General features: G+C 38.4%; 1 protein-coding gene across 1 annotated transcript; it reads right to left on the bottom strand.

Moving 5' to 3' along the window:
* Positions 1 to 467: 467 nt before the first annotated feature.
* Positions 468 to 9,102, bottom strand: LOC143319814 (cytochrome P450 3A27-like). Its single transcript, XM_076729040.1, has 14 exons — positions 8,959 to 9,102; positions 8,721 to 8,814; positions 8,157 to 8,209; positions 7,895 to 7,994; positions 7,071 to 7,184; positions 6,869 to 6,957; positions 4,879 to 5,021; positions 4,648 to 4,775; positions 3,295 to 3,370; positions 3,009 to 3,169; positions 2,849 to 2,916; positions 1,857 to 2,015; positions 1,481 to 1,643; positions 468 to 1,373 (listed from the first exon to the last, which is right to left on the bottom strand). The coding sequence occupies exons 1-14, from the start codon at positions 9,027 to 9,029 to the stop codon at positions 1,299 to 1,301; spliced, it is 1,494 nt and encodes a 497-aa protein (XP_076585155.1). The 5' UTR covers positions 9,030 to 9,102; the 3' UTR covers positions 468 to 1,298.
* Positions 9,103 to 9,676: the final 574 nt, after the last annotated feature.

Here is a 9,676-nt window from a genome sequence, read left to right as displayed (position 1 = left end):
TGGTTATCAGTTCCAAGACTTCCAGACAATTCCCATTAGGGGCTTTATCTACTGGATTCAGTATCATCTTTTAAAGGTCCTGTTTATTGTTTAGGATTGAGGCCGGTTCATGGTTATGTTTTCATTAGTGTATGGTCACCTTAAAATAAGAATCATTGTGTTTTTGTTACCTTAGGTCCTCTCAGGAAGTCCACAATTTGCACTGTCATGTTTCTACAGTAGCCCAGAGCAGACAAAGCAAACACTGACTTTGAAGAGTGCCTTTCCTGTCTTTTGCTGCTAGATGCGACTAAATTCTACACACTGGACCTTTAAATGTAAACTTAAAGCATCAAACTTTACATCAGGAAAATAAAAAAGTCCGTACATTGCAAGTGAATCCAACAGTCTTGTAGTAAAAACTGGTTTTAATTGTTCTGTAGAAGTGTGGATTTGCTCCTCTATAGATGAATAAACATACAGAAATATGAGTAAATGTTTTTATTGTAATACAGTGCAATAAAACACAACAAAGTACAACCTCAAAGCATACCATGCATCTGAATAATCACCCAGCTAACCACAGACTGCATTGTCGTTCCTGTGTTCAGTGTGTTTGATTGTACTTGTGGTGATATCCTTCAAATGCCCGTTTCCTCCTAAATTGTATGGACATGCCAGTCAAGGAGCCAACAGGAGTGGTAATGATCCGATGATTACACTTCAAATAAACTGTCAAAAAAGACTTCACAAAGTGTTATCTCACATGATGCACCATAACTCTAGAGATATGCCCAAATACAACTATTATGCCCACATGCATTTATAACTTGAATAATTTGGATAATTCAGATATAACAGAAGAAGTATTTGTTCATTTTAACAGTGTCCTTTTGTCTTCTGGATGTCTGCAATTTTCCACCATTTTGAGTGATTTGTTTGCTTTTTCAGTTTCATCTAATTGTCGCCAAATTTGGAAAATAACATATTCTGATCATTACCCAAAGGTTTATTCATGAGTGTTTCGAATTTCATCCGATTTTTATTGTATTCCAAACCATTTTCCTGTGTTAACCAAATTCTTGTAGGCATGGCCCATGAGGCATTCAAATCAACATAGTTCATAAACATGATGCACATATAAATTCCAGTCATGTTCTCTAATAAACATGATTGACTGTAATCTGATCTGAACAGTCATAGTAATGATCTTCTGATACAGACTGAAAGTTTCAAGTAGTAATTTTAAACTACTAATTTGCAGGATAGTTCAACCGTGATGGATGCATTTCTTTGAGTACTTCCTAGTTGCACTTGACTCAACGTGTCACCAGCTTTAGTTTGATTGGTTTTAGGGGTCCAACAAGGCCTGCGGGGTCCATCTTCAAAGGGATCTGGGAAATGCAGAAATTCATAAAATAAGAAACTCTCTCAATGCAGATTGTATAAAAGCAACCACGTTAACCATGTTGACCGCAGTATGTAACTTTAATATAATCACCTCTGTCTCCTCACAGACTGAGAAGCTGCACTTCTGCAAAACTTCTACCAAGGCCAGTTTAATCATGACCAGAGCAAATCGCATCCCCAAACAGTTCCTCGGCCCAATCCCAAACGGCAGGTAAGTGTATGGATTGATGCTCTGCTTGTTCTGCTTACTAAACCTTGAAAAACAACCATACAGACAAAGGAAATAGAATTTTAGTTAGTTTGGTGTTTGGATGGCCAACATATAATTTGTAGTCTGAAATTCTTTAAAAGTTGCTTTAGGGAATTATTACAACCTAATCGTAGAGTAGCGGTTTACAGGATGGACACTCTCACTCTCACTCTCACTCTCACACACACACACACACACACACACACACACACCCTACCTGTCAGGTTTGAACTCTTCTGGCTCTGGCCATAGCTCAGGGTCATGGTGCAGAGCGTAGACTGGAACCATAACGAGCATGCCCTTTGGGATTGTGATTCCTTTGATCTTGACAGTTTCTTTGGCTATTCGTTCCAGGCGAGCAGCTGGAGGGGCGAGCCTATTGACAAAAAACAAGAATATTTTAAATACTGTCTGTCTTTATCAGTCTAAACATTCAATGCAAACTACCCCAAACTTGTGTATTCTTGAAACACAGTGTTTTTGGTATCGTTGGCTCTGTAGGCTTTAAGCCCTTGCTGTAAGCTACTGTTTAAAAATTTAAAAAGTCTAAAAAGAAAAAACTATTGAGGAGAGATGTACTATTCTCTCTTTCAGCAGCACTTAGCAGCATGGCTCCAAGGATGGCAGTGTTTTGGTCTCAACTAAAATATCTTTGTCAAATGTTTGGTGAAATGTCATGGAATTTGGTAAAAACATTCATGTCCCCCTCAGGATTAAATGTAACAGCTTTGATGATCCTCTGACTTTTCTGAAGAAACTATCATTTGGTCAGATTTCAGCAACCATGAAGAACATTACCTGCTAAACATTATCATGTTAACATTTTCATTTTCACCAGGTTAGTTGCTAATGTTAGCATTTTGCTCAATTTTAGATCCTGAGGCAAAGAAAGGCCTGCAAAGAAAGATGTTTTTGCACTTTAATGCTAATACTCCTGGTGTATTAGAATGAAGTGAAGTGTTGAAGTGAAGTGAAGTGAAGTGTTGACTGGACATACAGCAGCTGCCTACAGTTTTCTATGGGGGGGTTGATGAAACTGGTGAGGATCAACTACACAAAACATTACTGCGAATTACTTCATTTGATTCATTGTTAACTTCACAAAAAATGCTTGAAAAGGGTTTTTCTTCTCAAACTTTATTGCAATGAAAACATTAACACATCACCAGTCTGTTCAGACATCAGCTAGCACAAAAAAATGCTCATTACCTCAAACCCTCATTGACAACACTGTCAAGGTACTCCATCTGCATCACAGCTTCGTACTGGACTGGACCCTGTAGAGTTGTTACAAATCACAGTTTGATTAAACATAAGTCAGATTTTGACAACTGTAGTTTAAAAACTGTACCAGAAAATGCTGAGCTACCTTATTAGGGAAAGTGGCGTCTATCTCCTCCTGCAGCCGTGTCATGATTTCAGGATTTCTTGCCAAATTGTAGGCCAACAAACTGAGAGTGATGGTGCTTGTCTCAGAACCAGCAAACAGAATCATTGTCGCTTGAGTAACAATTTCATGATCAGTAAGACCTGTTAGGACGGGTGTGATGCATGAACAGGGAGGAAGATGAAGGGAGGCGTCAAAGCCTTTGGCATGAAAGCATGTGAGTGTGAATTTGTCCTTTTGTATGAGTGTGATGTCACTGTGTAATTACCTTTATTCTCCTTTTTCTTCTTGGCTTCATTGGTATCCCGAGAGTCCATCATGTACTGAAGCAGATCTCTCGAATTCTGAAAGCAGAAAAACAGAAAGTGAGTGTGCATATTCTCTTGTTCTATGTGCGCATGTGTTTGTGGGTACAGTTGTGTAATATGACAATATACTGTATACAATGAGATGACAGATATTTGAAAACTGGTAGAGATATGTAATGTTGTAAAACCTTAAAGATCTCTGGTTTTATGTTGCAAATGTATGAGCAACAGATTTTGGGAATATATGGAAAAACAGACTCTGCTCACAGTCGATTTAGTACCTCATCTGAAGCTTTTGGTCATACCTGATCTTTATTGGCAAATTTCTCATGGCAATGCAGGTATTCAAATTTCCTTTTTTGTGAGCACCATACGGACTTCATCATCCGTACTGGCTTAAACATCTAGTTTTAAAGCTCATTCTCGACCTTGAAAACATGGTTCTTATCTGTTTATATCTGATCTTATTCTGCGAGTTTTCCTTTATTGTAACTTTTATTAATCCCAATTGCAAAAAAGTTGAGATGCTGTGTAAAACATAAATAAACCAGATTGGGATAATTTGTTAATCCTTTTTGACATATGTTCAATTGAAAACAGTACAATGACAATAGATTTAATGTTTGACCTCATCAGCTCCATTGATTTTTGTAAATATCTGCTTATTCTGAGTCTGATGCAGCAACACGTTTCAAACTAATTGGGACAGGAGCAACTAAAGACTGGGAAAGATGTGGAATGCTCCAAAAACACCTGTTTGGATCATGTATTATTCACAGCGATCCTTTCTGCAGATGAATGTGGTTTTAATGTGGTTTATTTCAATCATTGACATCGTTGTCATGCTGACTTTAACTGCTGTAGAGAGTGTTTTGTGTTATTGCTGCTGAATTCACACATTAACGTTACACCAGAGAATTTGCCATCAGCTCCTAAATCACAGAAGCAGAATGTGTCTCCTTTTCTTTAGTACACAATTCAGTGATGCAGCTTCATGCTGACTCAAACACAAGAGATGTGATGTTAATTAATTGATTAAATAGTATTTTGTTATCACCAGTTGTTCGGTACCTCAATAATAATCAGATGTGGACCTTTGAGTTATACGTTTGAGAATCCTTGGTATGAAGGATATTACTACATGGGGTCAGGAATACTTTGTAAAACCATTGCCGGTAAACAGTTAGTTGGCAAAAGATTGCATTTTCTTTTCATTCACCTTTTACACAGTGTCTCAACCTTTGTAAGATTCGACGTACTGCGATAGTAGATTTTATCCCTACTTTGCACCCCTGGTTGTGTTTTGTCCAGACCTTGTGTGATCGCTCATCATGTTGTGCTTTGATCTTCTCCACAACCGTTCTCAAGAAACCAACAGAGTCGCTAGGGAACAAGGAGACACCCAGCAGCTCCAAGAGAGGAAGAAATATGGGGAACATCGCTGAGAAGGCAAAGGGGGTTAACAATTATAATTTTTGTCCGAAAACACAGTTGCTGCTTACATCCATATAAAGAAAAAAAAAAAAGGTGTCATGGAAAAGTACCTTGGAAAATGTAAACAGATATGGAGAATTTGAAGAGTTTTGAGGCATGGCGCATGAGGGGACTTGAGGGGTTGTTGATTGAGTTCATGTCCACACTGAGTGCACAGCTTGCCATCACATCAATACTGTAGCATCCAAAGAAACTGGAATCCACACACATTACACAAATCATTGATCAGTGGGTGAAACCAGTGGCACACTTCATCATGTTCACTCCACAGTCCTTCCCAGGGACACTCTAAAGGATCCCTAGTTGAGTTTAGAAATACTTTAATGGTGACGTTACTGAGTGCATACATTCGTGTTTACAAGATACATTCTTAATCAAAGAGAAAATGGTAATATTGCACCCAGCGTGGATGTATAAACTTGAAATCTGAAATACAGATTAATCTTCGTATATATTGTAATTTCAACCTTGCAGGTCTCAGAATCTATATGTATTGTGATGGTGTTCTTATGGTTTTGAAGATACTGGACTGTGTCATGCTTATAATTCAATAATATTCTGTATGCGACATTGAAATAAAAAAAATACAGGATCTAGGGGGGCATGTTTGCCTTGCAAGTGGCAACTCGATGATTAGGATCTGTTCAGAATAGTTTACCTCTAAGTAGGGCTGTCAACAAATATTCAAAATTTTAATTGTAAAAAAAGAAAATTCATACATTTGATTGTGAAGATTGGTATTATATTATATTATATTGTGATATAGTGGAAAAAGGCAGCACCACTGAAGACAGACAGGAGGAGTTAACAGGGAAAATCTGTTGCCGTCCAACATAATTCAGTCTCTCCGGTGACAATGTCTGGTGTTGAACCAAGGAGGTTTGATGAGTCTTTCTTTGTTTCTGTCGTGTTGGAATGTAGTGTATTTTACAATAAAACAATTACGGTTTCTTTGAATGGAGTTTGGTTTGCGTTGGAGAGAGTGATACAGCAGCTGTTTCTGGCTAAATAAAACTGATCTTACAAACAGGCGTTGTACAAAAAGGTATCTCTGCAGGGATCCTTTCCGTAACGTTGTCGGACACTGATAACAATCGGCCTGTCAGTGGCAAAATCAAACATTTGCAGTCGACATACATTAATGGTGCGGGTGCGTCCAGAGGTGTTACAGTGCCGTCTGTTTTATGGGCAATGAAGGACTGCAACTAATCCACTGAAGGTTTGTCACTGTCTCTAATAAAAAGCATACGTATGCTAAAATATACTTTCATGCCGACACGGTTGATACCACTCTGCAGTTAATGGGAAGTGGCAGCCAACAGTCTTTTAGCTTAGCACAAAGACTGGAAACAGAGAGAAACAACTAGCCTGACTTCATCCTAAGGTAATAAAATCCACCTACCAACACCTCTGAAGCTCACAGTTGAACATGTTTAGTTCTCGTGTGGCCATCTTGAGTGATGCTGTCATTTAGAAGCACAGATCCATGGTTGCAGAAAAAGGAATACCAGGTTTGATACATGTGTAACGGAGTTAACATGTCGTGAGATTCCACTTGACATAAAAGCCCGGTGGGCAGCAGCAGTCGGACGTTGCGGTCCTGCTGGAAGGTGCAAGAGTTATGAGCTCTGCCATGTTTCATATTAATTACTTTAAGTTTAATATAAGGGGTGATTTAAGTTGTCTTTTATAAAAATATAGCTCCCATAAAGTTGAGCACGTCCTTTTTTCATAAAAAGTTGATGGTGTTTTTCTCTTTTGTTTACAAAATGGCTAGTGTTACACGTGTAGCTAACCTGCACTTTCTTTTCATTTTACATTTTTAGACGTGTGTGTGTGAGAGAGAGACAGAGACAGAGAGAGAGAGAGGAAACCGAGACTGACTGTATGTTGACCCTTCTGCCAGATGTCCGAAATAAATGGCGAGTTTTCCAATAGTGATGGTCTTCATTCTATGAGTTACACAACACAACGAGAATACAACACCGCTACACATGGAACACGGAGTAACCATTTACAGCATGGTACGAGGCTACTCACTCTTTGGTATTGAAAACCTCACCATTGTGGGCTTTGGACTGCAGGCTGGTTTTCAGTTTGTGGGAATGATGTTTCATGATGCTAAACATCTTCGACAAAGGAAAAATGGTAAATGAACAGAGGTGGTACATAAAGATGAACACATGAACATCTTCAATCTAACCAACAGGAGTTGAAGAAACTTTGAAAATTTACAGTTTACCTCTTTTAAACGGCCAGAGGTGAAGGAAGGAGTGAGGATGTTACGAATACGTTTCCATTCGTCATCCTCAACAATGGACACTGAGTCATAGAGTTCCCCATTCAGACGGAGGTTCTAAAGGCACATAGTGTCGCACAAGTGGAACAGCTGTTAATAGTAATACCATGGACAAAAAGCTTGTTGCACTTTTACTGACATTGAACAGTATACAAACATGTGCTGCCTGATGTTTGCAGGTAAAGATCGTGTGGTGTGTCAACGACATATCTTTTCATCTCTCCTGGGGTTTGTTCTCAACAAATTCCATCAAACGACCAAAACCTCCAATGAATAATCTATGTGTAATCTGAGCATTGCAGCCTCACAGGACCCCGAGTGTGGACGTAACCTTTTATTTTGGCTTGAGATGTGGTCATATTTACTGTGTTGTGTATTTTTCTACTGTACAAAACAAAAGGAATTATTATATACTTTTTGTACATTATGCCCATATATATAGTTGATTTTATTTTGTTTTTTTATTGTCCATTTGTCCCTTTTCTACATCTTCTTTTTATTCTTGCTATTATTGCTGTCTGTCGATTTCATGTATTTTTATTCACCAGTTGTGAAAATGGAAAACAGTGACATTTATTTTTACTGCCAGTCTCCTTTTTCTCCACATTAAAAGCAAATACCTTTCAGTAGCCCTACTTGACTTAATGTCTCAAAAACATGTTCTTACAACTTGTAAGAACATGTTTTGAAGTCTGCTTCAGCCGATAAACAACTACTACACTCTCCTGTTGTTTGTTCCAGTCAGGGGTAATCATGTGTGTTCTCACCCGTCGGTTGGTAAAGTAGGTGAAGCATTCCTTCACCAGGATGGTTTTCAACATGTCAGGGTCCATCACAGCCAGCATGGGCTTCTTAAACTCATACGTGCTGTACATTTACATAAACACACATTTACATTTCACTCTCAACACTCGTGCTAATGCAAGCAAACGTGAGAAGTTCAGGGCTCAAAAACTGCAAATGTTTCACAAAACATAATGTAGTTCTTACAGTGTATTTATACTTTTTCAAAAAGCTTTTTGGACTCACCCCCATACTCTCCCGTACTTTTTAGCCGTCTCTTTATCATCGAGGTAGTAAACCTTTGAAGAGACGATACATTTTCATCACTAATTACAAAATACATTGTATCCTTACTAACATTGTGAAAAAGGCCAGGACTCAGGCTGCGCATGTAAGTCAGAGTTCCTACACTGTGAGTGACCACGAACGCACCTCGGTGACGGCAGATTTCACCTATCTGGGACCACGGTTCCGTCCGACGATTTCTCTTCATGTGTACGTACATAATAATAACCACACACATACACACATCTACACAACATTTGTTGGACTCCTTCAGTGTGACTCTGTATGATTAGTTTGGACTTATAAACATTCTTAAAGGATCACCTGGATTCTGTGTCCCCTCTCACTGAACTCTCACCTGAACACCAAATAGTGTCCCGACCCGACACCCTGAAGTGATTGCTATCACATTACCGATCCACCCACATTCTTCCACCCACACAATTTTTGGTCCTACAGTCGATATTTTTAAATTCAAATGCCAAAAAATGTGAAAATAAGACATAAAATTACAGATATACATACATAGTGTTGCCTGCCAACTGTGCCAAAGTACATGAAGGGCTTGGGACCAGGGATCCCCAACTTCTCAAATATCCCATAAGTCGAGGTGCCGTACCTGTGCAGAACATGAAAACACCTCTTTAAATGGTGTCAGTCAAACACTGTTTATTGTTAACTGGAAAGGAAAAGGCTAAACTTTGGTGTATTCGTTCATGCATTCCCTGAAGTACAAATACTTTAAATAAAGTCAATCTCTTACATGACAAATATGCAGATAAATATGATCAGTAGAATCCATGTTTCTAAAGAGAAGAAAGGAAGGTAGCCCATGTTCCTCTTGCTCAGTGGAAGCTTGCTGTACTGTGTACTGATCTCTGAATGCTAACCAGGCAGCATGCATTACGTAAGAACTCTGGACTCTTCCTGCACTGTAAAAACGACTTTGTTGGCTCAACTTAAAAAAAAAAAAAAAAAAAAAGACAAGTTATCTGGATGCCTTAAAATTTTGAGTCAACACCACTAAGGATGTCTAGTTCTTTATACTTACATGTAAGTTGCTACCACTTAGAATAATGAGTTAAATTGACTAATTTGAAAGTGACACACAGTTGATATTTTATGTTTAATCAGTAATATTTTTGTACTACTAACAGAAATTTAAGTTGTGTGAACTAAATGCCTTGCTGAGGTGACATTACAAGTCCAACCAACAAACATAAATTTCTATTCTATTTCTACAGCAAGGAAATTTAAGTTGTTCCAACTAAGCCCATTAGTTGGATCACCATAAAATTTTAAGGCAGCCAGGTAACTTTTCCAGTAAGTTGATCTCACTAACAATCTTAGTTTGATCAATATTTTTATATTTTATAATTTTCAGAAGTATCTGAATCGTTGGCCCCCAGGAGAGTTGCGGTGCTGCCAATGGAGAGCAGGATGCAAAACATCATGGAGAAGGACACAACGGCAATGAACAG

The sequence above is a fragment of the Chaetodon auriga genome, chromosome 4, assembly GCF_051107435.1.
Source record: "Chaetodon auriga isolate fChaAug3 chromosome 4, fChaAug3.hap1, whole genome shotgun sequence".
NCBI lineage: Eukaryota > Metazoa > Chordata > Actinopteri > Chaetodontiformes > Chaetodontidae > Chaetodon > Chaetodon auriga.
The sequence above is the reverse complement of the archived record's forward strand: the minus strand, read 5'-3'. Positions and strand labels throughout refer to the sequence as shown.

What these genes read in the sequence shown, in the direction of transcription:
- LOC143319814 (XM_076729040.1), bottom strand. Translation starts at nt 9,029, where the DNA reads ATGGGCTACCTTCCTTTCTTCTCTTTAGAAACATGGATTCTACTGATC. An exon ending in TTTATCTGCATATTTGTCAT is followed by an intron (nt 8,815 to 8,958) that starts GTAAGAGATTGA and finishes TGTTCTGCACAG; the next exon opens with GTACGGCACCTCGACTTATG. An exon ending in ATCTGTTTACATTTTCCAAG is followed by an intron (nt 4,776 to 4,878) that starts GTACTTTTCCAT and finishes TTGCCTTCTCAG; the next exon opens with CGATGTTCCCCATATTTCTT.